This window comes from Spinacia oleracea, chromosome 6, assembly GCF_020520425.1.
Source record: "Spinacia oleracea cultivar Varoflay chromosome 6, BTI_SOV_V1, whole genome shotgun sequence".
NCBI lineage: Eukaryota > Viridiplantae > Streptophyta > Magnoliopsida > Caryophyllales > Amaranthaceae > Spinacia > Spinacia oleracea.
Genome location: NC_079492.1, coordinates 58,889,122 through 58,914,230, shown reverse-complemented (window position 1 = coordinate 58,914,230; position 25,109 = coordinate 58,889,122). Strand labels below are relative to the sequence as shown.

The window sequence follows — 25,109 nt, the reverse complement described above, 5'->3', positions numbered from 1 at the left end:
ATTTTATATGTGGGTGGTTTCTAAGTTTTTTTGAAACAGGTTCTATTCTCGTGAAGTTGTTAATGAAGTCCTTGAAACTTCATATAAGACTTATTTTAAGGGACCATGGAGCAATTGGAAAAAAGTTCCCATAGAAGCACAAGGAATATGGTGGAAGGCCTTTAAGGTGAAAGATTTCTTTTTTATACACCTTCTGAGTCTTTATTTTCTTCTCATAAATCAATCATTCATTAACAATTGGTGCTTTCATGCTTAATAAAAGACTAAGTTCTCTTGGGATCCTTCGATGGCTATACTGGTAAAGAAAGGATGGCGACAAAAGTGTTCTAGGCGGCTTTCGGGTGTAGTGTGTAAGATGTTTAGAACAAAAGGCTACCGTGCTAAATGGTGTCACCCAAGAATTAGGAAACGACTTGCAGCGTTGAGAGCAACTGAAGCCTTCAAAAAGAAATCTGATCAATGTTCTATTAACAGAAAGAAGCCCGGAAAAGCAACTCTTATCCATTGCTAAGGATCTAAATCATCTGAGCAAGTTAGGATTGAACTGGTATGTCTTCTACCACATATTCAACTTGAATTCATAATCTACTGATCTGCCTGATGTATCTGCTTCGTGCCTGTGATTCTAAGTTTATACCTGTTGCTACTGTTCCGAATGTCCGGCCTTGTGGCACAATTAGTTGATCTTTTAGCTGTTGTTCTGATATTCTTGGTCTGCTAATTCTGAACTTCAGTTTGCTTATCTACTTCTGTTTGTTGCTGTTTCGAATTTGTTAATTAGCATTCACCTGCAATACTTTGAATACTTGTTAATTTCTGTGATGTTTGTCCTAGGCAGGCTGTCTGTGATGTCATGTTGCATAGGTTCATCTGTTATTTGCTGGTTGTACTTATTAGCTGTGATTCTTTTCTTCTGAAAGTAGGAAAGTCACTAAATGAGCTGATTGGATAGGGTAGAACTTAACAAACGCAACGTCCACGTGACAAGGGCCGCTAGCTGAAATCTGATTGGCTAGCCTATGGGTTGGTTGAAATCTGAAATCTGAAATCTGAAATCATAGTTGGTGGCTTTTTAATTTGAAAACATTCCCTAAGCGTAGTCTATGGGTTCAGTACAATCAGTTCTGCGAAGATTTGCTGATGAACTGTATTTCCATTTTAGTAACTTGATTGGTTGGGTCTACCTGATTTGCTGATGTATTGTATTTCCATTTTAGTGAATTGATTGGTTCAAAGTTTTAGCTTATGTATTTCTGAATTTTGACAGTCGCACCTAATTCTTTAGCCCACGAGTTTATAATACAGTTTCCCTTCTGTCACCGTTCAGGCGTTCACAATCAAATCTTTTGGGCGTTTTGAATCTGTGTCTTTTTAGGTTAAATGTTGAGGAAGTAGGATTTAAGAGTAAGTATTTCTTCTTGAATAACTATGATCTGCTGTCTATTTAGAGAGTACTGGTGAACGGTGATGAATATTTAGGAGTGGTGGATAATTCCATAGGCGATGAAATTGACAAATGAAATGAAGGATATATATATAAGTACGGATATGACACTGCAGTTTGTCTGTGTGAGAGGTTTGTCAAACTGGCAGCTAGCTTGCTGACTTGCTGTTGTGAGCCTAGCTGAGATTAGCCTCATATAACTTCTGCTTGCTTTAGCTTGGGCTGGCTTTATCATGTGCTAAGTCATAGTGTATGTGCAATTGCAGGCAATTTTAGAAATGTCCTTAGACCCAGCAAAAAGGATCTTGCTTGTGGAATACCGGTCTGAATATAGGTTAACACTTGCAGAAATGTCCTTGAGTCTTTCAACTTCAATTCTCCCAACCCACTCACTTCCAGCCAATCTACCAACCAAAGGGTTTGGTTGCTCTTTGTCCTTTTCCCATTTACTAAATTTTCCCCTTTCAGTCACCCGCAGCAAGCTACAAGCACAGCAAAAAATTTATCAATCCCGCGTGAAAGACTCAAAAATTCTCATCCATCATTATATTTGTTTGGATTATTTATTGCAGTTATAACTTGTAGGCGTGAGGAGTCTAAATATGACGTTCACAGCAACAACAGAGATATAGAACATTATAGTAAAAGGATAAGATTCAACTGTATCAGAGAAAATTAGCAATAGGAACGACTACTGAATTCATTTGCATTGGTTGATCCAACAGATTTCACATGCATGGCTTCCAGTCTTGAGTAATTCCCATATATATTGTATAGGTTCATCTGTTGTTTGCTGGTTCTACTTGTTAGCTGTGATTCTTTTCTTCTTAAAGTAGGAAGGCCACTAGTCTGATTGGATAGGGTAGAACTCAACAAACCCAACGTCAACGTGCAGTATTACAGTGCTCGTTTATCATAATTTTCGAATGCAAAACTTGATAAGTTCATCAGTTCCATTGATCAGTTGAATGCAAAACTGAAAATATCTTGATTCATAATCAGTTACAACAGTTTCATTGATGAGTTTAATGCAAAACTTAAAATCTTCCTTAACTAACTTTTTTATAATGAGATACATTGGGGTAATTGGCATTACCATGGGAATTGATCCATGGTTTCCGCCACAAAATTTCATAAAACTTTATTTTCTGATATTCATTACCACTTATCAAACAGACAGTCCGTCTGTAAATTCCTTTCAATTCCCTGAAATTGGGTTGTTGTTGTTGTGAAGCGTTTGAAGCGGGACTTCAGCACTAGTAATATCTTTCTGATTTTGCTTCTTTTGGTTTAATTTTTGGTGTAGATTACTGCATTTCATAAAGCATTGCTGGCAGAACACGGACACTGCTCAGTGTAGCTATATGCCTGTGTAGACATTTGACATCCACTATTTTTAGCATATGTACTTTTGAGCTTCATTGAACCAGTTTCCACTTTCCAGTCTGTTACTTGCAATGATTTACGGAAGTCCTGATCAATTTGACTTTTTAACCTTCAATTTTCTTAATATGACGAAATATATGCACTTTGTCAGTTGATGTCTTCTGGTGGTTGGCTGGTAATGATTTTTTATGAACTTCAATTTTCTTAATATGACGAAATTTATGAACTCTGTTCCTGCATAAGCCTTCAAAGAACCTGTTTTAAGTGTTCTTGTTAATTAGATTATTTTGCGTTGATTAGCAATAATCTGGTGATTTTGGTTAGGTTGTTAAAAAGAAAGGGTGTCTTAGCAGTCTGCATCACTTCTTCTGCTGATTTTGGTTAGGTTGATTAGCAATAATATGGTGATTTTGGTTAGGTTGTTAATAACTTCTTCTGCTGTAGAATTTGAGATTGAGTGTCGTTGAGCTTGTAAAATGCATCACTTGCTTTCTCTGCCACTCCTGCCAGGACACGATATTGAATAGAAGCAATAACATTGACAAACACATTCTCCTGCACATATCATTCTACACTCATTGTCCAAAAAAACTAAAGTATAACAATATAACTACATTACTACGTAAATATCGAGCTTCAGAAAAAGTAAGAAAATTGTTAGCATTAATTTAGTAAGACATAGGGAGACCGACCTTGGTCTTGGTCTCACAGCGTACATCTAACTGTTGTACACGAAGACTGAGCTTGCCTGCTATCTGATCGCCAATGAACCAAGGGACACAATGGCACCCTGGCCCTATGTAATTCACCTTACTTGTTAGTTACAGCCACTGGAAACGAGCCAAGTCAGTTTGGTTCATTACACAGTCCTTCCAGCCTAGAAGTATTAGGATTGTAGGACGTTTTTGGAACTTCATTCATCCATTTGCAGCAGCTGTGGACGTAATAGCCTATGAGTAGAATATTGAAGCACTTGTTATGTAATTGCATTTGATTATTGGCGGTATGAATGGTTGTCGTCGGTAACATACAATATATCTAGTTATACAATTTTTAGGATTTAACAACTCTTAGAATTACATTTGATAGCACTTGAATCATGTTTATGGAATTAAGGTCTGACTTAGGTAGAAGATATACTTGACAGCTACTGCAGTGTTAGAACTTAATTCAGAACTTAGAGCTTTCAAATTCAGAACTATCAAATTCAGAACTTAATTCTAACAAAAACTCTAGTCAATCTGAACTTCCAGCTTTTTGATTCCTAGGTTCTTAGCCATTTCTAGTCCCCCAGTCAGAGCTAAGACCTCATTTGAAGGCAATACAGTGGCTTAAGTTGAGAGAGCAAGCAGACACAAACGTACCCACATGTTCAGTAATGTTCTACTGTTTATAACCTGAAATGTTGACTTGTGTGTTATGTTCCAAAGTTGACCATGCTGGATGTGCTGCTGCTTTCTGATCTGTTATTTTTCTAAGTTGTTTGCCTCTGTATTGTTGATCAGGTTTGTACCAAGTCTGTTGATCAGCTCTGTGATCTGTGCTATTGTCTTTTTGATCTGTATTGTTGTCTTTCTGATCTGTCCCTCTGATCTATACTGTTGTCTTTTTGATCTGTCTTTCTAATCTGTCTTTCTAATCTGTCTTTATGTACTGTTGTCTTTCTGATCTGTACTGCATATATGATATATGGCTACATTTTGAGATGAATTATCAAATTCACAGTTGTATTCTATCAGTGCCAAAACTTGTATATTTATATGATTTTCTTGAAATGACTAGGAGAAAAAGTTGATGCGTCCGCCTACTCCATCCGAGGTGTATTACAAAGGCCATGCTAAAGAGAATGGTGAATTCGTGGACGAGACGTCACGAAAAGTTTGGGTGAGTTCCTACTTATATAATTTATTATACATATGCCCTTGTAACAGAAAATCATTAGTCTTAATCGCATATTTTCACCTTTTTGTCAGGCTGATTTTCAAAGCAAAAAATCTAACAACTTGGAGGATGAGAATCCTAAAACAGAGAACGAGTTATTTTTGGAAGCCTTAGGTGGATGGAAGAATGGGAGAGTGTATGGTCTTGGAAATGCTATTGACAACTTTTATGTGAAACCAAACAACGACCCAAGTTTCAAGAAAGTGCGGAATGAGCTAGTGACTAATTTGACAAGTAATGTTGAACTACTCTCTTCGAAAAATTTGGAACAAGCGAAGGAGATTGAAGAAACAAAGGTGGTCCTAGATGAAACAACAACAAAGCTCAATGAAACAGAAAAAAAGTTTGATGAAACAACAAGACAACTTAAAGAAACAACAGATGCTATGAAGGCTATGCAAGCTCAGATTCTTTTCCTAACTGAAAATGTCATTTTACGCCAACCTTGAATGCTGATTATCAGAAGAAATTGCATGGCTTTGTGTTATTTTTGGCTTATTGATTGGAACACATTTGGACGATTAGTTTAGCGTAGAGTTTTTTTTTTCTTTTCTAGTGAAAGCAGGTAAACAAATATATATTGCAAATTATGCAATTATGTCATTTAGGGGATTACAGGTTATATATTGCATATATATGCAATTTTGTTGGGATGAAACTTCTTTTGTAGGCTTTGAATTGATTTTTTAATGAAAGTTTTTATTATTTATTCGTTGTTGTAAATATTGCATCAATAAATTTGATTTAAATTTATTTCAGAATTTGAAAATAGAACAGTAAATAAAGCAATGGAAAAAATATTTTGTTGCTAGGTTTGGCAACCAAAAAAATATCCGGTGCAAATTTTGTTGCTAGTTTAATAACAATTATTAGCAACTTAATGAAATGATGCGTTGCCATTATTTACCACATAAATTCCAAAAATCTGTAGCTAATATTAGCAACCAAATAAATAATTTGTTTCCATTATTTGCAACATAAATAAATAATTTGTAGCTAATGTTAGCAACCAAATAAATAATTTGTTGCCATTGTTGGCAACCAAAAATAAATTATCTGTTGCTACTATTAGCAACCAAATAAATAATTTTGTTTGTCCTACTAGAAACTAAATTAAATATTCGTTGCCCTGTTTTTAGAAACCAATGTTATTAATTTGTTGTTATTTTTAGCAACCAATGTTAATAAGTTGTTGCTAGTTGTGGCAACCGTTTTTTAATAGTTCGTTGCTATTTCTAGCAACCAAAGTAAACGCACTCCTGCACATGGTAACCAATATGGAAACCATATTTCATTGATGCAAAATGGCAACAAAATATTTTGGGATTTAGTTGCTAATATCATTTGGCAACCAGCGTTTTAGTAACCATTATTTTTCGTTTCCAATCCGTTGCTAACTAGACTTAGAAACGGATTTCTTCAAAATAGCAACAAATTTGAAGTGTTGCTAAAATGACTTTATTTTGTAGTGTATATCAATCGTTAATCACATGCACCATCTTAATATTTAATCACATGGAAGAATCGATCGAAGTATCGAACGTGGTAACGTTACTAAACATCGATCGATCTCGATAAGAGGACCATATTATCGTAGTAATATATTTATATATCACGTACACCAAGTTTCCTTCTTTCGTTAGGAATTGATTTGATACTCCATCCTCTATTTTATTTTGACACTCAGCTATCTCCTCTTTGTGATCAAAAGTGTAAAACTTAATCTGAAACAAATGAAAAAAAAATGTAAAAACTAATATGTATATATTATTACGGGACGGGGAGAGTATTATATTTTAATACGCTCTTCCTATATTCGATAACTCTGGAGTGCTACCTAATTAATTAAAAGTACCATACTCAAAATGGATCCCTAAAACAATGGAACCAATATGATTTTGGCCTAGTGGTTAACATTGAGTGGATGTGTACCTCCCGCGCGCCATTGATGGACTCAGATAAGGGCAAAGAGGAGCACGTGACATCCTTAATTTTTTTTAATAATAACTGTAGTGCTGTACAAAATCCAGTCTAAATAATACAAGACATATTAAATCTGCAATTAAAAGACGTATTCTACAAGATGATGCAGTGGTTAAGTGTACGTGTATGTTTTGTAAAGTTCTACTTTGGTTAGATCGCATATTTGCTATCAAATCTAACAAATTTGTTCTTTTCTTTTTGCTGGATTGGACTACGTCTAATTTTTTTTAAAAACGTTTACTTTGAAGTTTAAGATTCTTTGAAGTTTGTCGTCTTTGTACATTCAGCGGGGGATCCAGGATAATTTTTTAGGGTGGGCCAAATTGTTTATGTTATTTATGTTTTTGAATTTTAAAGTTTCATCAAAATAATAATGCAATTTATTTTAATAGGAAAATTTATTAATTGTTTGAAATAGCAAAATTTTAAAACATAAAGATAGACCAATGTATATTTGGAAGTACAAGGGAATTGAAATAAAATTCTAATCAAAATAAAATAAAATGTTTATGTGCATAAGGGTTGGGGGGATGGGGAATCGATCCCTAGTTTTCTATTGGGTAGTAAAACTATATGGCTAAGAAACAAACCATTAGGCTATAACAACTTCAACATTAACCTTGGATCATTTATTACTTAACCCAAAGCAGATCCATGGGGTGGGCCAAGGCCCGGGTAGGCCTCCCCTTGGATCCGCCACTGTGTACATTATCATCTTTTGGTTAATAAAAATCCCATTTACCAAAAAAAAAGGAATAATATACTTTAACTTCTTTTTTCCATAGTCATCTTCATTTTTTTATATTTTTTTATCCTTCTAGTCTTACATTTACAAAAAAAAAAAAAAAAATCTCAATCGATTTGAACTTTGGAGTGGTTATTGTTGGGGAGGAAAAATAACGTCCCCATGACGTGGCAAGGCAGACCCATTCAGATGGTCATATGATAGCCATCAAGACAATAATAAAGGTTATGGACATTGATCAAGGAAAATGGCTAAAGTAAAGGGACGGTTACAATTATTAAATGCAAGGTTGAAATCAAGGGAAGGTTACAGTCATTAAAGGTTAGGGGGGTTACATGCAATATTTCCTTGGTCTAATGATGGTGTTTATGATTGCAATTCAATTACTCATGTATAAATAGCAGATTATTGCTCATTGTAGACATGAATTCATACACTACTACACTTCATGATAATATAGTACGTACCCCTCTCTCATTTCCTTAAGAGTTTTTCATCTTTGCTCCCATCATATTTATATTATCTTGCTCATTCGTATTGTTAGCTCCCCCTCCCTCCGACGAATCCGACCCTGGATAGAATTTGTCCAAAACAATTTGGCGTCCACCGTGGGCCTGACAATCAAGAAGAGCTTGATAATCTCATCCATTCACTAAAAATAACCCACTTCTCCACCATGTCCGCATTCCTAATCTTATCCAATGGTGTTACTCGCCGTCTGAAAACCATGGAGAAGCACATCATCCTTCTCCGAGGGAGAATGAAGTTCTACAATCGCATATCAGATCCGCAACCTCCATCGCCACCACTCCCCAATAAGAGTACAAACCCACCTCGTCATCAAAAGATTTGCCGAGACCGTGCCGCCGGCAAGCAGATGTGTCGAGACCGTGTCGTCATCAGAAGATGTGCCGAGACCGTGCCGCCAGCAAAAGATGTGTCGAGACCATGTCGTCATCAAAAGATGTGTCGAGATCGTGTTGTCATCAAAAGATGTGCCGAGACCGTGTCGTCACCAAAGTACGAGTCGGTGGCAGCATGTGTACGTTGAAGGTAGATGTGACGAGACAATGTCGTCATCAAAGTACGAGTCGATGTCGGAGCGCCGTCAATAGAGATGTGTCGAGATTGTGTCGTCATCAAAAGTACGGTTCGACATCAGAGTGTGGAGTGACGTCAAACAACCCAGACATGACGAGTTCGTGAAGTGGTGTCATATCTATGCAGGCCGACTAGATCATCTTCATGAAGACATCAATCCTTGACGAGACAAAAAATGGGTTCACCTTTTCAAATGACTAAGCAAACGAGATATGCAAAAGACCATGTTGTAGTTGTTTGTCATCACAGATCCCAAACCAATGATGTCGTCAGAAGGTTAATGTTGCGACACCCATAAGTCGTCTCCTGATGCAAACTCCATGTCGAGGCAGTGCTGGATCAACATCAACTAGTGACTTCTCTGTAAAAGAAAGTTTTAAAAGACGATCATGACAACGTGGTTCACTAACAACGACACGAAGACGTCGACGACCATGAGAACAACACAACCAGAATGTCAAGGACACAGGGACAATCCATCATAGCATTGCAAATACTTGACATCAGATATTGGCATACGACATCTTATTTTTGGCTAACTCCAACTCAAATACTTTCTTGAAGTTGCCACAGAGGGACGAGATAGTATACTTTACTCTTACTCATGATCTTAAATATTGATCATAATCTTATTTATATGCTACAACTAACAATACAATTATATAATTTATTTTTCGTGATAACATCGCACACAAGACTTTGATTGCAGATATAATGTTGATGATGTCCGCCAACACTGTCGATGACGTCCGACGACATTGTCGATGATGATTGACGACACTATCAATGACGACAACGCCGGCTTGGATTACATCAAGAAGCTTGTCAATATCAACAAAAGCATAGCAGACAGAGACGGAAAACTCATTCCAAAAAACTGGAAACACAACATACGCAAAACCGTATCATCTATAAACTCTTACACTCTTTTTCATTACACAAGTCATTGCTCCCATGTTACAATTCTATTTTTTATTTGTATATACAACACTAACGAGGGAACATGGAGTAAAAAGTAAATCAAAATACCTCAAAACTAAATCATAATAACCAAAAACTAAATCAAAATAACTAAAAAGTAAATCAAAATGTTTTGTGTTGTGACAATTAATAGCCATCTAACAACAAAAAATATTTATTGTAAAAACAGATTCACCTAAGTAGATGGAAGCAGCTTTTCCCAACCAAATTGACCCGTGGATAACGCTCGAAAACACGACCAGAACACCACACTCAAGGTAAATCTTCTAAGAGTCCAATAGAAGCAATAGGTAATCTCAAGTGCTAAATAACTGAAAACCTCAGGTCATATTTCAACCAAACTGGCCAATGCATATCGCTCGAAAACACAATCAAACGTCACACTAGATAAAAATCTTCTAAGAGTCCAAACAATGCAACAGGCAGTCTGAACTCTTGGTAGCTAATATCTGAAAACCTTAAGTTGTACTCCCTCCGTCCCGGAATACTTGACCTGTTTTCCTTATCGGGCCGTCCCTTAATACTTGACCTGTTTCTAAAAATGGAAATATTCTAACAATATTATATTATTTCTCACTCCACCCCTATTAACCCACCTACCCCCTACTCCATACAAAAAATAATTAAAAATTCAACTCCTACTCTCCCCCAACTCCACCTCTTAACCCAACTCCCACTAACTACATTAAAATAATACCCCACTATCAACTACTACCTATTAAATTAAATAAGTCAATTCAAGTCCCTTAAACTCTGTGCCGGTCAAACCGGGTTGAGTATTCCGCGACGGAGGGAGTATTCCAACAAATACGCAGTCATAATGCCGAACTCTAGGTAAAATCTTCTAAGAGTCCCAAGGAGATGCAACAGGCAGTCTGAGGAGTTATATCTGAAAACCTTAAGTGATGTCCCAACCAATACAACAGAGAGAAACATCATTATCTTATACTACATGTATTCATTCATCTACGGCAAAGGACACTACACAAGTGGTAGAAGCATTATCAGCACTTGCAAAATAGAAAAACACATAAACAACAGCAAGAACAATATTCATAACAGAGCAATTAAAATAAAAGAACTACCAATTAGAACGTAAATTACTTATTAAGTATATCAGATATTCCAGTAGTTAAAAAGCTAAAATCTTAGTTCATAAATCTAGAAAAGAAGGGGAAATAACAATTCGATTTATACACAAAATAACCGCAAAAACAACAAACGAGAACATATAATTAAATAATTCAAAAGTCAAAAAAGAAAAAGAAAGCATACAAATAAATTTATACCGTAAATCGTTGTTTTGTTATTCAACCTAAAACTCATCGACGATTTGGGGAAAAAAATTGATAATTTCGAAACCCTAATTTGAGATTTTTGAAGAGAAAATGTAGGAGGGAGATGAAAATTACCTAATATCTGCAAACGCCATTGATGGATTGAATTTTAAGCTGAAACCTTGATTAGAGATGCGTGAGGACTGATGGGAGAGAAAATTTGCGAGAGAGGATGTAACACCCCGACAATTCTCTCTTTTCTAAAATAATCTTTTAATATAAAACGTAGAGAATTATCAAGGCATTATCGCCCGTGTGAAAACGTAACGGCTTATTCAGAATTTTGCAGCGGAAAACATAAAACTAACTTTAGTTTTATAAATAATCGATTACAGGTTTAATCCCAAAAACCAATCAACGAAAATAAGGAAATATAAATAGTACGACAAGTTTAAAGTCCAAATTAACAAACCAAGTCACTTAGCAAAACAAAACTAAATACAAGCTCTCTAATCCCGATCCCCATGATGCATCATCTTCAAACCTGTAGATGGACAGTGCTTATTGATCCTTAGAGACTGCTCACCAAAGATTGGGTCATCACAGGATCAATAAGGCATAGTCATGATCAACATGCACAAGCAAAAGCACGTAATCAGCAAAGCTGAGTACTACATACTAAAACAAAAACAATCTTCACATGATACTAATAAACGATAAGTAAGGGCAAACAACACATATTAATTTGAATACCACACTTGACTAGACTAGGCTAGACTGGACTAGACTTTTATAACAATAACATTATTTTAATTGAAATAGTCAATGGACCGAGTTGCTACAAGAAACTTCTTCTTCTTCACTAAGGAAGACGAGGTACGGGCGCGACTCCGTAAACCCCAATGACCTGCGATATCGAGGGACCTTTGAATAAAATAGAACCGGTGATCAATCCGGCCCCAGAAAAAGCCATAGGCTACCCATGACCCCAACTCCTGATTGTCCGTCACTTTAGACGTGCACAGTCTAAAGCTATTGCTACTCAGTTTCACTTTACATGATTTATAAATTAAACTATGTTGTGACTCAACAATCACATAAGGCATACAAACAACATTTATTCACGACTGTTTTTCTCTTGGAATTAAGTAAGTGATCACAGAGATGTCAATCAAGACTTATTCCAAATAATTCAACATTTCCTTTAATACTGATCAACCCTCTATATGGGCATAAGGTTTCAACTTACTAAACAAGGTCCTCGGCCCTTATAAAGTAGTGAAAAACTAAAAGGGAACAACGATCAATCGATCTGAATCAATGTATATAAAATAAAGTTCCCAACTGACATGCTTGCATCAATAATCCATACTAACATGTTATAATTCTCATAACGAAATATATATGATCAACATGTCCATCCAACAATATTAAACATGCACTTTCAACATAACTAAGTTCATCAACAATTTCAACATGGTTTCAACAAATCACACACATTTCAAGCACACAGGTATGTACGTACCTTGTGTAAACAAACTGATAGGCCACTTTAACGAATTCAAAAGTCGCCTACAAAGAATTCTCCGCCTAAAAACAACCAATAAAATTCCCAATCAATATCCAACAATTTACAGCAATACTAAAGTACTCTAAATAGACCCTAAACACATTTTGAACCATCCCCAATATCGAAACTTAACTAAATAACCTCCAAGCATAATAACTATTAACCTAATGATCCCAAAACGTTCTAAACTCCAATAAAACATCCCTTTTAAAATTTCCAGCAATATAAAATAATTTCAAACGTCCACAAAACATAATCAACGTTATTAAAATCATAAAAATAATAGCTTTAATAATATATAATCATTCTATTATGATTTTAGAATATTAAAACCTTAAAAATCCATGCTTTAATAATTAAATTCCTTATTTCAATTCAATTACATAATCTGAAAATTAAATTTATTATTTAAACATAATATATAATCTGAAAATATAATTTAATCATGATAACTTATAATTTACATTCAAGGAGCATGAATTAAATTAATAAAACTTCATTAAGACCCTAAATTAAACGTAGTTAATAAATCTGAAAATAATTAAATTAATTTCAACAACATATAATCTGAAATTTCATAACTTAATCATAAAAATCATAAATTTAATTCAAGAAACATAAATTAAATTATTAAAACGTAATTAAAACATTTAAATAACTTAGGGTTTAAGAAATAACCAAAAGGAGAGAAAGAGGAGAGGCTGGCCGGCGGTGGACTTTGCGGCAGCGAGCACGGAGGTTGCAGAGTGGTGGCGCGGCGGCTGGGCGTGCGACGCGGTGGTGGCTGGTTCGAGGGTAGGCAAAACGCAAGGAGTTAGGAGGAGAAAATAAATGAGAAATAAGAAAACAAGGGGGAGATAATACCGATTAGAGTAGGAGTAGGGAAGCGGCGCCGGTGCAGGCGGACGGTGCAGCGCGGTGGCGCACGACAGTGCTGACGGTGGTGTCGGCTGCGAACGAGCAGCGAGTGAGGAGGAGCAAATAAACAAACAGAGAAGAATAAGGGCGAAGGAGAAGAGAACGAAGAAGAAGGACGGCCAAGAAGAAGGAGGTTACCGGCGGGTGTACGGTGGTGCAGCGACGGAAGTCCGGCGGTGGTTGGCGGCTACGGCTGCAAAGAAAGGAGCAGGTTTTGAGGGTTTGGGTTTACGTGAGTTTGAAGGAGGTAGCTGATTGTTTCTTTTCTTTTGTTTTTACGTAATATTGAAAGAGAAGGGAGTGGGTAGTTTGGGTTTTTTTACTTTGGGCTTTATCAATTAGGCTAGAGTTAGGATTTAGTCTTAGTATTGGAATTCAAAATCGATTAGGCTTATTTTCCAAATTCTAATGTGTTTTCGTAACTCAAATTCTTTTCAACATAAAATTCTGAAATTATTTTTAATTTCATAAATCGTTAAAATATTTAAAATGTATTTACATAAAATTAAATATACATTAAATATATAATAAAGTTCAAAAATCGTTAAATATTAGAACGTACTTAAAATAAAATAAATATATGTTAATTATATATTTATTACTTAAAATTCATAAATTCTATTTAAATATAAATAATATACGTTAAAATATATTAATAAAATTTATAAATTTACGGGGTATTACAATCTACCCCTCTTAAAAGAAGTTTCGTCCCGAAACTTGACACGAAATTTCCCACATTTTCCCCAAAAGCTTTTAACTTATTCTTACTAGAGAAGTACTTGTGCCACCTATGTGCATTCTTTTGCCAACTCAAAGTTGTTTGTGTTACTCATGAACATCTTTTCTTATGCGGAGAATCTATTTACTTTGCATCAACTTGTAAAATTTGCTAAAATAAGCAATAAAATGCATAAAAATGCCATAAAATAGGTAAAAAGCGCGAATTTCTATCGCATTCTACCTCCCTTAAAGAAAACGAGTTACGCCCTCGTAACTCACCTCAGGGAATAGCTAACCAAAATTCTCTTTCGACGAATTCTATCCTCAAAATTCCTATTTCACTAAAACTACTCACTTTAGACTTTTCACAACAGATGACGAAACAAAAGAACAAGTCACCACGAATTAAATAATGCTTAACTTGCGCGGAGTTAATAGAAAAGTACCAGAATCTATATCGGAAGATCGTTCATCTTCATTCTGATTCATCATGTACAACTTTCCTGGAGCCTTATTCGGGTTGTTGTTATCATTTGCAGGCTTATTATAGTTCTCTTGATTGTTTTGTGCCCCTCCAGGCTTTGAATTTTGACCTCCAGATTGGTTAAACCTCACTTGGTTTCCACCTCCATTACTATTTTGTTCCTTTCTATGCTTAGTGAAGCACTCATACTCCCTATGTCCCCTTTTCTTACAATAGTTGCAGGTCACTAATTCTCCTTTGCAGTTCTTACCAGGGTGATTGTTACTGCACATTTTGCAATGATGCACTCTCTTAGATTGGTTCGAGTTGTTGTGGTGCCCCTGATTGTTTCCTCCTTGGAAATTCCCATTTCCATTCCCATTTCCGTTTCTATTCCTTTTAAAGTTTTCTTGGTTACCCCCAGCATCAGAATCTTTTCTCTTTTCCCCAATTACCACAGTTTTCTTGTCCCTTCTAGACTGCAGACCATAAATATGAGCAGCTCTCCCATACACTATGTCCAAGGATGTAAAGGTTTCTCCACCTAATCCCAGTTGAATTTCATCAGTTAGCCCTTGCTCGAACCTTTGAGCTTTTAGCTCCTCAGTAGCTACCACCTCAGGTGCAAACCTCGATAAAGCTATAAACTTGCTATAGTATTCAGCAATAGTCATATTCCCCATCCTAAGGTTGATGAACTCCTGCGCTTTCTGCTTTCTCATAAAAGGAGGATAAAACTTCCCCCTCAATGCAACAATCAATGAATCCCAATTGAATCCCTCAGCAGCACTTAGTCTAGTTCCATTTTCCTTCCACCAACGGTCGGCCTCATCTTTCAGGTAAAGGATAGCTTGACTTACTCTCATACTCCTAGGGCAACTCACAGCCTCAAATAGTTTCTCAAATTCCCTAATCCAATTTTCAAGGAAGGTTGGATCTGCTTGCCCCTTGAAATACGGTGGCTTAACCTTAGAAAGTCTTTCAAACATTTCCCCTGCAGAATCAGGGCGCTCAGTCCTCTCCTGGGTTAGCTTTTCCGCCAAGAGGCGAAACGCAGCAGCTAAATCATTGTTGTTGGTCATTCTAGAACGCGACCTGCAATTAGTATACCCTACTTTAGGTTTGAAACATCACCTTTAAGTTATCCCATACAATTTAATTTTTGAATTGACCATAAAGATCGCATCAACCAACAATGTTCACATTCATAAACATCAATTACGAAGGACGACAATCGTTTACGAAGGTGCAACGATCGTCTACAAGATGCAATAATCATTGAAAAGTAATCATCCTCAATAATTCACGAAAGACATTCACACACTGCACATAAGGCATAACATTTTGAATCATATTGGTCATGAGGGTCTAGATTGGCCCTCACTTCCTTTATGTACTCAAATCATTGAATATTTTTATGGCAATTAAATTGATCCACAATTCACACTGAGTATGCAACCAATAGAAAAAATAATCCATGACGTGTTACCTAAAGGTTGGATATTATGGAATCCTCAAAATAGAATAAAGAACAATTCCTTGAAAACTTTAACTGTTATTGCTAACTCCATAAAGGTTTATTACATCCTTGAAAATAATAAAGAACATTTCAAACTTCAAGAAACTTTAACCTTAAACCGTTGTAGCTTTGCTACTTATTCTTTAAAACATAAAAGAGCTAATTAACTATTATGATTTCAAAATATTTGTGGCCTCTTGCCTATCCATTGCTCCTGAAAACTTGCGGAGTGAATTTTAGATCTCAAGATCATCGAACTCTTCCTCAAGGTCTTCATCTTCTTCCATGTCTTCATCTTGATTAGGCTCACTTGCTATCTCCTGTTCACTTTCGAGCTCTGCATCTGAATCACTAGAAATCTCAATGGTTGGCTCATGGGCCACTGGGTTAGGATTCTCTGCCTCAACACCTACATTCGCATTCTCCACAGCTACATCATTTTCCTCTATGTCATTATTTACACTTACTCCCATAGGTTCTTTTGTAACTGCATCTCCAACATGACTCCCTACGATTTTACCGTCTCTAAACCCACTTTCTGCCGCCTCAATAATGGTGGTCAGAATTTCTGAGTCATATTTCCATCTACCATCCCAAGTCCCATACTTAGCCAAGTTTGGAGTTCCATTATCAGAATGCATGTCTTTAAACTTTTCCTTGAGTTCTAGGTATGGAAATTTGTTAGGTAAGCAATTAATAATAGTGGCTGCTATGGTATCCTTTCTCATTAAGATAGGTTGCCCTTGAACTTTAGCATGATATTCACATCCAAACACAATTTTCTTTACGTAAATGTCAGGGGTTTCTATATCAAGTTTCTCGAAGGATCCTATGTTGGTATACTTGGAAAGAAACATTTTATTCCTGAAATAAACAATTCAAGATCTCACTAACGATTTTCCAACCAAATCATAAACAAAGTTCAATAATGCAATAAGTTTTGTGGAAGCAAACAATTCTTTATGCACATTTAAATGTAACATTAAACAATTAACACACGCACGTACATAACAATCAATTTCTTATGCTAGCATCACTAGTAGAAAAAACCCCTGTTGCAGCCCCCTTGTTGCAGCGTACATGTATTAATACGCTTCAATAACCAGTCGGTCAACGCGGGTCAAACCTTTTAAAGGGTTGTTGCAGCGTACAATTTAATTGTTCCCTGCAAAAAAGTTTGTTGCAGCGTACAATTTAAAAGCCCCCTGCAATAACCTATTTTTGTCACAGCGTACATTTAAAAGCCCCCTGCAATAGCCCGGGTCAAAAAAAAATTCGCTGCAATATTAAAATTTCATTTCTCGCGCTTAACTCCCCTCTTCTTCCCTTACCTTTTCCTGCGTAGTCCCCAAAAAAAACCCTTCCTGCGTCGCCATAGCTTACTCGTCGGTGGTTCTGGCCTCCTCGCCAGTCGCCACCTTTATTCGAAACCCTCTCCTCTTCCAAGAAAAACCACGAGCAGCTAGTGAGCTACCAGCCTACCCTCTCAGTCCTCCCATCTTCAATTCTCTGAACCTGTACCTTTCTTTCACGAAAGCCGGCCACCAAGGGTAAGACGGATTTGTAATCTCGAAATTCTGCCGCGTTCACCACCGTCTCACCACCTTCCGATGGAGATCCAATTGGGTTCAACTACCACCGTTTCTCACCAATCGCGTTTCTCACCACCACCACCACCGCCCGTTTTTCTTCAAATTTAAGTGAATTTATGCACTACGGAGGTATATATCTCTATTCAATTTAAGATTCGGCTTATTCAATTTTTGTAAAATTGAATTAACTATTTTCCCCCAAATTTTAGGGTTTTGGCTCCATTTTATTTTTTAATCGAAAGAGGGAACGATCTACTAAGCTAGGGTTTCCTTTTTTCCTCTTTCGTTCAGAATTAGGGATTTGAGGACGCTTAATTATCAGGATTTCATCCGCAAACTCTGCACTTAGATTTTGGGATATGGGTTGAGGTTGATTCTTTTTGGTTATGCTACTGCTCTTTAAGTATAGGCATCGGTATGCTTCTCTTATTTCTTCTTTAAGATTTACATAATTTTTAGTGTTGATTGAAGTTGGATTTGCTGATTGTTAGAGGTTTTAGTAATCTTGTATGATATAGTAATTTATGGCAGATATGAACTATTTAAGTTTTGTTAACCATCATTTTGCCTTTAATCTCTTTGAAGAAGTTAAAATAAAATAAGACTTAAAGTTTTAGTTAGGGAACGATTAGAGCTGAGAAATACCATGTTTATCAAGTAATACTGTCATTTGATGGGAATTAGGATGTTCACTTCATATTATTAGAAGAATTGAATCCATCTTTACTAAAATTCTTCTTTCATTGAGATGTTAATGTCTCAGGATTGCATATAGCTTTGCAATTTCACTACAATAGTATAGATTTGTGATAATTTGGGTTTCATTGTTCAACACCAGCAAAGCAAATGGAGAGGCGTCGAGATTAGGTTTCAGAAATTGATGGTGTTTTTAATGATTAAATAAGACAGCTGGTGTTGGAAATGCTGCTGGAGTTGGAACTCATTCCTGTACTGAATGTGTTTCTGAATGTGCTGCTAAATGTATGCTTCTCTTCTTTCTTCTTCAAGATTTGTATTATGACATGGTTTACATAGTTTTTAGTATTATATTGAGGTTAGTGGATGTTTGAGGTTTTTTGTTATTCTTATATGACATACTGATTGTTAAGTAGATATGAACTAATTAAGTTGCTAACTTTTTGACACCAGACCATACACAGCTCAAGTCAACAATGGCCCATGTTGACCTAACAACTGCAAACAGTATCCAACAAACTCACTCCCAACTGACTTAACACACTAGCAATGAGCCTTTCTATATAGGAGTCATGTATATCTCTTCACCTTCTTTGTCTTCTTTTCTGGCTTTCTCATTTTTCAAGTCATCTGATTCTCCAGAAAGAGGAGAATGACCCTTTCTATATATCGGGTTCCCTTTATAAGCATGTATTCTCTACGTGCACCCGTTTCTATACATCTTAGGTTTTTTGCTTCTCAAAAATTGAGGCCAACCTGACAAGGTTGATTGCTGCAACTGAGTTTCCAGAAGGCTCCGCACCATCATGATCTTCTTTTACACGCAAAAGAACAGAAGGGTCTTCCCCTGGGGTATTGAAATACCCTCCACCTTCCTTGTCCATGAATAACTCATCCTGAGATACAAAATTCTTATTATGGACTTTGACATGGAATTTCCTTGCGAAAATTCTTATAAGCTCATCACCTTTACCACCATTTATTGTTAAAGGGACTTTAGATCAATCATTTCCAAACAAGTTGTCTCCCAGTTAAAGTTAAGTACTTGCAAGAAAGCTATTTGATTGCATCTTCTAGATTATTGAACTGTTCTTTCTTTATAATTTTCACACATTTAAAGTTTTCATCTTTGATGTTCTTGATTGGCATAAGAAAGAAAATACAGTCTGAAATTTTATCCAACACATTGATTTTAATAACCTTCTACTTAATAATCACCATTACAAACTTCTTAAATTAGTCTGCTTAAGTGGCCATTGTTTGTACCTACTTAAAGTGTTACTCGTACATGTTTGGATTGCCGTCTGTTTCCTTATGTTTACCTTTTTTCCAGGTGGATTTCTGATTGGAAGAACTGTGGCTGTTTTGATAACTATGACGATTGGGACCTCGATGGCTGCTCGTCAAGGTCCTCTAGCTATGGCTGCTAATCAAATCTGTATGCAAGTGTGGTTGGCTGTCTCTCTTTTAACTGATGGATTGGCCGCATCTGGTCAGGTATGAGCTTTCATCTAACTAGGAGGTTCGATATCCAGGCTATAGGTTTTTCAGGCATCTAGACTACCTCTATTCTACAGTGCTTGTCCATTATGATTTATGATTATCACAAAAGTTGAAGATTGTGAATAATGTGTGGGTTTTAACCACATAGGAAAAGCTTCTTGGATTAATAAGCATTTGTTGTTGTCCAAAGATCCTGATTTGTGAACAATAAACCAAATAGGAAAAGCTACATATTTTCTCAGAGTATTACACTTATTACATGTTTAATATGAATAGTTTTAACTTTCTAACACTCATTCCAATCTACTTATGCAAATTTAAGGCTTGTTTGGTCGTTATAGGTCATATTAGGCTAAAATGAGGCTTTTTTGCTCCCAAATATGAAATAAAGAACCTTAGGACTCATTTTAAACATATTAAATGTTTTATATGATTACTTTTAACTTTACAAGACTTAATCCAATCTATTTATGCACATTCATGACTTCTTTGGCCGTTATAGGTCATATTTAGGCTAAAATGACATTTTCGCTCCCAACTATGAACCAAAGAACCTAAGGACTCATTTTAAACTTACTAAATGTTTTATATGCTTATTTTTAACTTTCTAGGACTCATTCCAATCCATTTATGCACATTTAAGGCTCATTGTGTCGTTATAGGTCATATTTAGGCTAAAATGACATTTTCGCTCCCAACTTTGAACTTAAGAACCTAATGACTCATTTTAAACTTATTATATGATAAATATGCTTAGTTTTAAGTTTCTAAGACTTATTCTAATCTACTTATACCCATTTAATGCTTGTTTGATAGTTATAGGTCATATTTAGGCTAAAATGAGGCATTTTCGCTCCTAACTTTAAAATAAAGAACCTAAGCACTCATTTTAAACTTAATACATGTTTAATATGCATAATTTTAACTTTATAAGACTCGTTCCAATCTATTTATGCACCTTTAAGGCTCATTAGGTCGTTGTAGGTCATATTTAGGCTAAAATGACATTTTCGCTCCCAACTATGAACTAAAGAACCTAAGGACTCATTTTAAACCTACTAAATGTTTTATATTCTAGTTTTAACTTTCTAGGACTTATTCCAATCCATTTATGCACATTTAAGGCTCATTGTGTCGTTATAGGTCATATTTAGGCTAAAATGACATTTTCGCTCCCAACTTTGAACTTAAGAACCTAATGACTCATTTTAAACTTATTATATGATAAATATGCTTAGTTTAAGTTTCTAAGACTTATTCTAATCTGTTTATGCACATTTAATGCTTGTTTGATAGTTATAGGTCATATTTAGGCTAAAATGAGGCATTTTCGCTCCTAACTTTAAAATAAAGAACCTAAGCACGCATTTTAAACTTAATACATGTTTAATATGCATAATTTTAACTTTATAAGACTCGTTCCAATCCATTTATGCATATTTAAGGCTCATTGTGTCGTTTTAGGTCATATTTAGGCTAAAATGACATTTTCGCTCCCAACTTTGAACTTAAGAACCTAAGGACTCATTTTTAAATTATTATATGATTAATAAGCTTAGTTTTGAGTTTCTATGACTTATTCTAATCTACTTATACCCATTTAATGCTTGTTTGATCGTTATAGGTCATATCTAGGCTAAAATAAGGCATTTTCGCTCCCAACTTTAAAATAAAGAACCTAAGGACTCATTTAAAACTTATTACATGTTTAATATGCATAATTTTAACGATCTAAGACTCGTTCCAATCTATTTATGCACCTATAGGCTCATTGGGTCGTTATAGGTCATATTTAGGCTAAAATGACATTTTCGCTCCCAACTTTGAACTAAAGAACCTAAGGACTCATTTTAGACTATTAGGACATTGTCATTAGTTTCTTGAATGTTAAAATGTGATATTTAATTTGTATTTAATCTAATGTTTAATTTAAATTTCTGTTTTTGTAAAGGTCTACACTCCGAGGATTGCGCCTTATGCGAGGAATTTGATGTGGTTCGTGAGCAATGGGCTAAGTTTTTTACCAACAAGTATTTATTATTGGCTTTAGCGCGCTTGATCGAGTTGGTTTAGTTGTTATAGAATAAATTTTATATTAAAATGTATGTTTATGTTGAAATTGGAACATATATTTAAATGTAATATGTGCACTTTGGTTTTGGGATATATAGTATACAAAACTCCAGTTGTTGTTTTTATATTTGTTATACAGGTTGCGTTATTCTATTATTGTTTTGACAGGTTTCTATATTTGGTGCAAGGCACTCTAGGTATCCCTAAACAAAATTAGAATTTTCCCGCCAAAAGTGCTTTTTTGCAGCGTACATATATGTTGTACGCTGCAACAAGGGAAAAAAATTTCGCAAAAATTCAGACTTGTTGCAGCGTACAAATAAATGTACGCTGCAAAAAATTGAGTAATTCAGACTTGTTGCAGCGTACAAATAAATGTACGCTGCAAAAAGTTGAGTCTTTTGCAGCGTACATATATATATGTACGCTGCAACAAGTCCAAAATTTTGCCAATTTTTTGGCACTTGTTGCAGCGTACATCTAAAAGCCCGCTGCAACAAATCACTTTTTGTAGCGAACATTGTACGCTGCAACAAGTTCAGACTTGTTGCAGGCCCCCCAGTTGCAGCATACGATGTACGCTGCAACAGGGGTCTAAAAGCCCGCTGCAATAAGGGTTTTTTCTACTAGTGCATTGACTAGCTACCAATGCACATATAATTCTATCTTATATGCCCTTCTTATACTACCCATCTCTCATAAACTAAAGCATTGGAATAATTTAAATAACAAAATAAAAGGACGATAATATAAGAAAATTATAACATAGAATAATAACATAAATAAAATTATAAAATAAATAAAGTAAAATAAATTAAGGAAATGCGTAGCGAATAAATTCGAAAATAAAGTTATTAATTCGAAAAAGATTTATATTTCCTAAATAACGAATTCTAACTCTTGAAACAACTAAAAAAAAAATTTGAACTTCTTTAAATAGAATGTACTCATTTTTGTTTGAATAATAAATAATAAGAAAAATAAAAAAAATGTCGAAAGTATCACTTTAACTTGAATAAATATTTCGATTTCGAACTTAAATAAGAAATTTTATATACTTTCAAACAAGATAAAATGAAATCGGCCCCCCAAAAAAAAGTACCAATTTTTGAACACTATAATACGTATAAGCTCGATTTTAAGAATTTTATTTTAAATAACTAGATAGTTAGGCGCCTAAAAATATATTAAAGTAAAACCTTAGCTTCTAGATACCACTTTGTAACACCCCGACAATTCTCTCTTTTCTAAAATAATCTTTTAATATAAAACGTAGAGAATTATCAAGGCATTATCGTGAAGGAAATAATGCCCTTGGTCCAAGTATGCATTCTATGATAAGTCTAATAAATGCGGTTCAGTATTAATTAACAAGTTAATAATTCAGTAAGATCAAGTGAGCTGAATGCCTAGCTAGAGGCCGCTTCAGTTCAAGTGGAATTAATGATATTAATCCACAGCTTACTCTTGACTGAACCCGTAGGGTCACACAAATAGTACGTAAACGGATCAAGTATTTAATGGCATTAAATACTCCATCTATGGATATTCGGAATCGACGGATCTTGGTTTCAGTGGGAGCTGAGATCGTCACAGGCAAGAAATGAATACTACGGAAACGATGATATTGCCGGAAACGGAAATATGAATCGTATCGGAAATATAAATATTATCCAAGTCGTAGATGTTGCCGGAAACGGAAACATGGTACGTATCGGAAAATATTATCGGAAATGGAAATATTGCCAGAATCGGAAATATTACCGGAAACGGAAATATTGTCAGAATCGGAAATATTATCGGAATCGGAAAATAATTCCGGAAACGGAAATATTAAATATTTGTTCGAAACGGAAATTAATTCCGGAATCGGAAATGTTGAATATTGTTCGTATCGGAAATGAATTCCGGAATCGGAAATTTAATCGGAAGCGTATCGTACGAATAAGCATCGGACGAGGCCTGCCGGACGAGGGCCCAGCTCGAAGCCAGGCCATCGTCCAGCAAGCCAAACGCGCGCCACAAGCCCAGCCAAGGCAGCGCCCAGGCCTACCGCAAGGCAGGCCCAGCGCGCGCCAAGGCCGCGGCTGCGTGGGCCTCGCTGCGTGGGCTGCTGCTCGCACGCACGCGTATGGGCGGCCCATCGTGGCTGCCGTGTGTGTGTGTGTGAGTTTGTGTTCATGCACGATTCCCAAAACGTGCAGAGTTCGGTTAATGATTAAATTCCTAATTCTATTTGATAAATTAATTAAATAGAGTTCTTGTAGGATTATAAGTTTAATTAATTCGTATCCTAATAGGAAGAGAGATAGAAAAGCTTGATTTTTTTTTCAATGAAACAAAGTTTGGGAGATTTGAAGAAGAAAAAAGCAAGAGACCCGGTATCAACAAAAAAAGTCTCCTCTTTTTCTACTTCTCTGTAGTCACGTGGGTCCAGTGCATTTAGAGACCCATTAAAATAAATAACGGGTCTCTTTTTTATCTTTCCTTATTTTCTCCAAATAAAAAGTGGGCCCTTTGATAAATTAGAGACCCGTTAAACAAAATAACGGGTCTCTTGCTTTTCTAATTCTTTTTTTTGCTGTCTTATTTCACTTAGTAGAGACCCGTTATCTCTAAAAATGGATCTCTTATATTAAAGAGACCCGTTATCTCAATCAAAGGGTCTTTTCTTAAGGGTCTCTTTGCCCATTTTTGTAGTAGTGCCAGCGCGCGCCAAGGCCGCGGCTGCGTGGGCCTCGCTGCGTGGGCTGCTGCTCGCACGCACGCGTATGGGCGGCCCATCGTGGCTGCCGTGTGTGTGTGTGTGAGTTTGTGTTCATGCACGATTCCTAAAACGTGCAGAGTTCGGTTAATGATTAAATTCCTAATTCTATTTGATAAATTAATTAAATAGAGTTCTTGTAGGATTCTAAGTTTAATTAATTCGTATCCTAATAGGATTCCAATTCTCTTTCCATACCCCTATAAATATGTGGCCTGGGTTCACAATTTATAACGAGTTTTTAAGTATTCAAAGTGAGTTTTTGAGAGAAAAATTCAGTCACACATCTTGCTCAAAAGTGCCGAAAATTCTAGTACCTTAAGGGCGATTCTAGTTGGTCAATCTTAAGGCGGATCCGGACGTGCTGTGGACTATCTACGGAGGGACGACACTTGGAGTCCTAAAGACTTGTTCTTGTTCGGTTCGGGCG

At 35.8% G+C, this 25,109-nt stretch overlaps 1 protein-coding gene and 1 long non-coding RNA gene across 2 annotated transcripts; both read left to right on the top strand.

The window, feature by feature from the left end:
* The first annotated feature begins 53 nt into the window (after positions 1–53).
* LOC110776485 (uncharacterized) lies at positions 54–5,417 on the top strand. Its single transcript, XM_056833843.1, has 4 exons — positions 54–166; positions 263–547; positions 4,613–4,714; positions 4,804–5,417. Exons 3-4 carry the CDS (start codon positions 4,625–4,627, stop codon positions 5,218–5,220), a joined length of 507 nt encoding a protein of 168 aa, XP_056689821.1. The 5' UTR covers positions 54–166; positions 263–547; positions 4,613–4,624; the 3' UTR covers positions 5,221–5,417.
* Positions 5,418–17,390: 11,973 nt separating this feature from the next.
* LOC110804982 (uncharacterized) lies at positions 17,391–21,999 on the top strand. The gene is made up of 4 exons (XR_008924194.1): positions 17,391–18,058; positions 18,482–18,624; positions 19,673–19,836; positions 21,794–21,999. It is a non-coding gene; the product is annotated as an uncharacterized lncRNA (long non-coding RNA).
* Positions 22,000–25,109: the final 3,110 nt, after the last annotated feature.

Excerpts from the sequence above, each read along its gene's own strand:
- LOC110776485 (XM_056833843.1), top strand. The coding sequence starts at position 4,625 with ATGCGTCCGCCTACTCCATCCGAGGTGTATTACAAAGGCCATGCTAAA. Across the intron at positions 4,715-4,803 it reads AGACGTCACGAAAAGTTTGG|GCTGATTTTCAAAGCAAAAA; the intron begins GTGAGTTCCTAC and ends CCTTTTTGTCAG.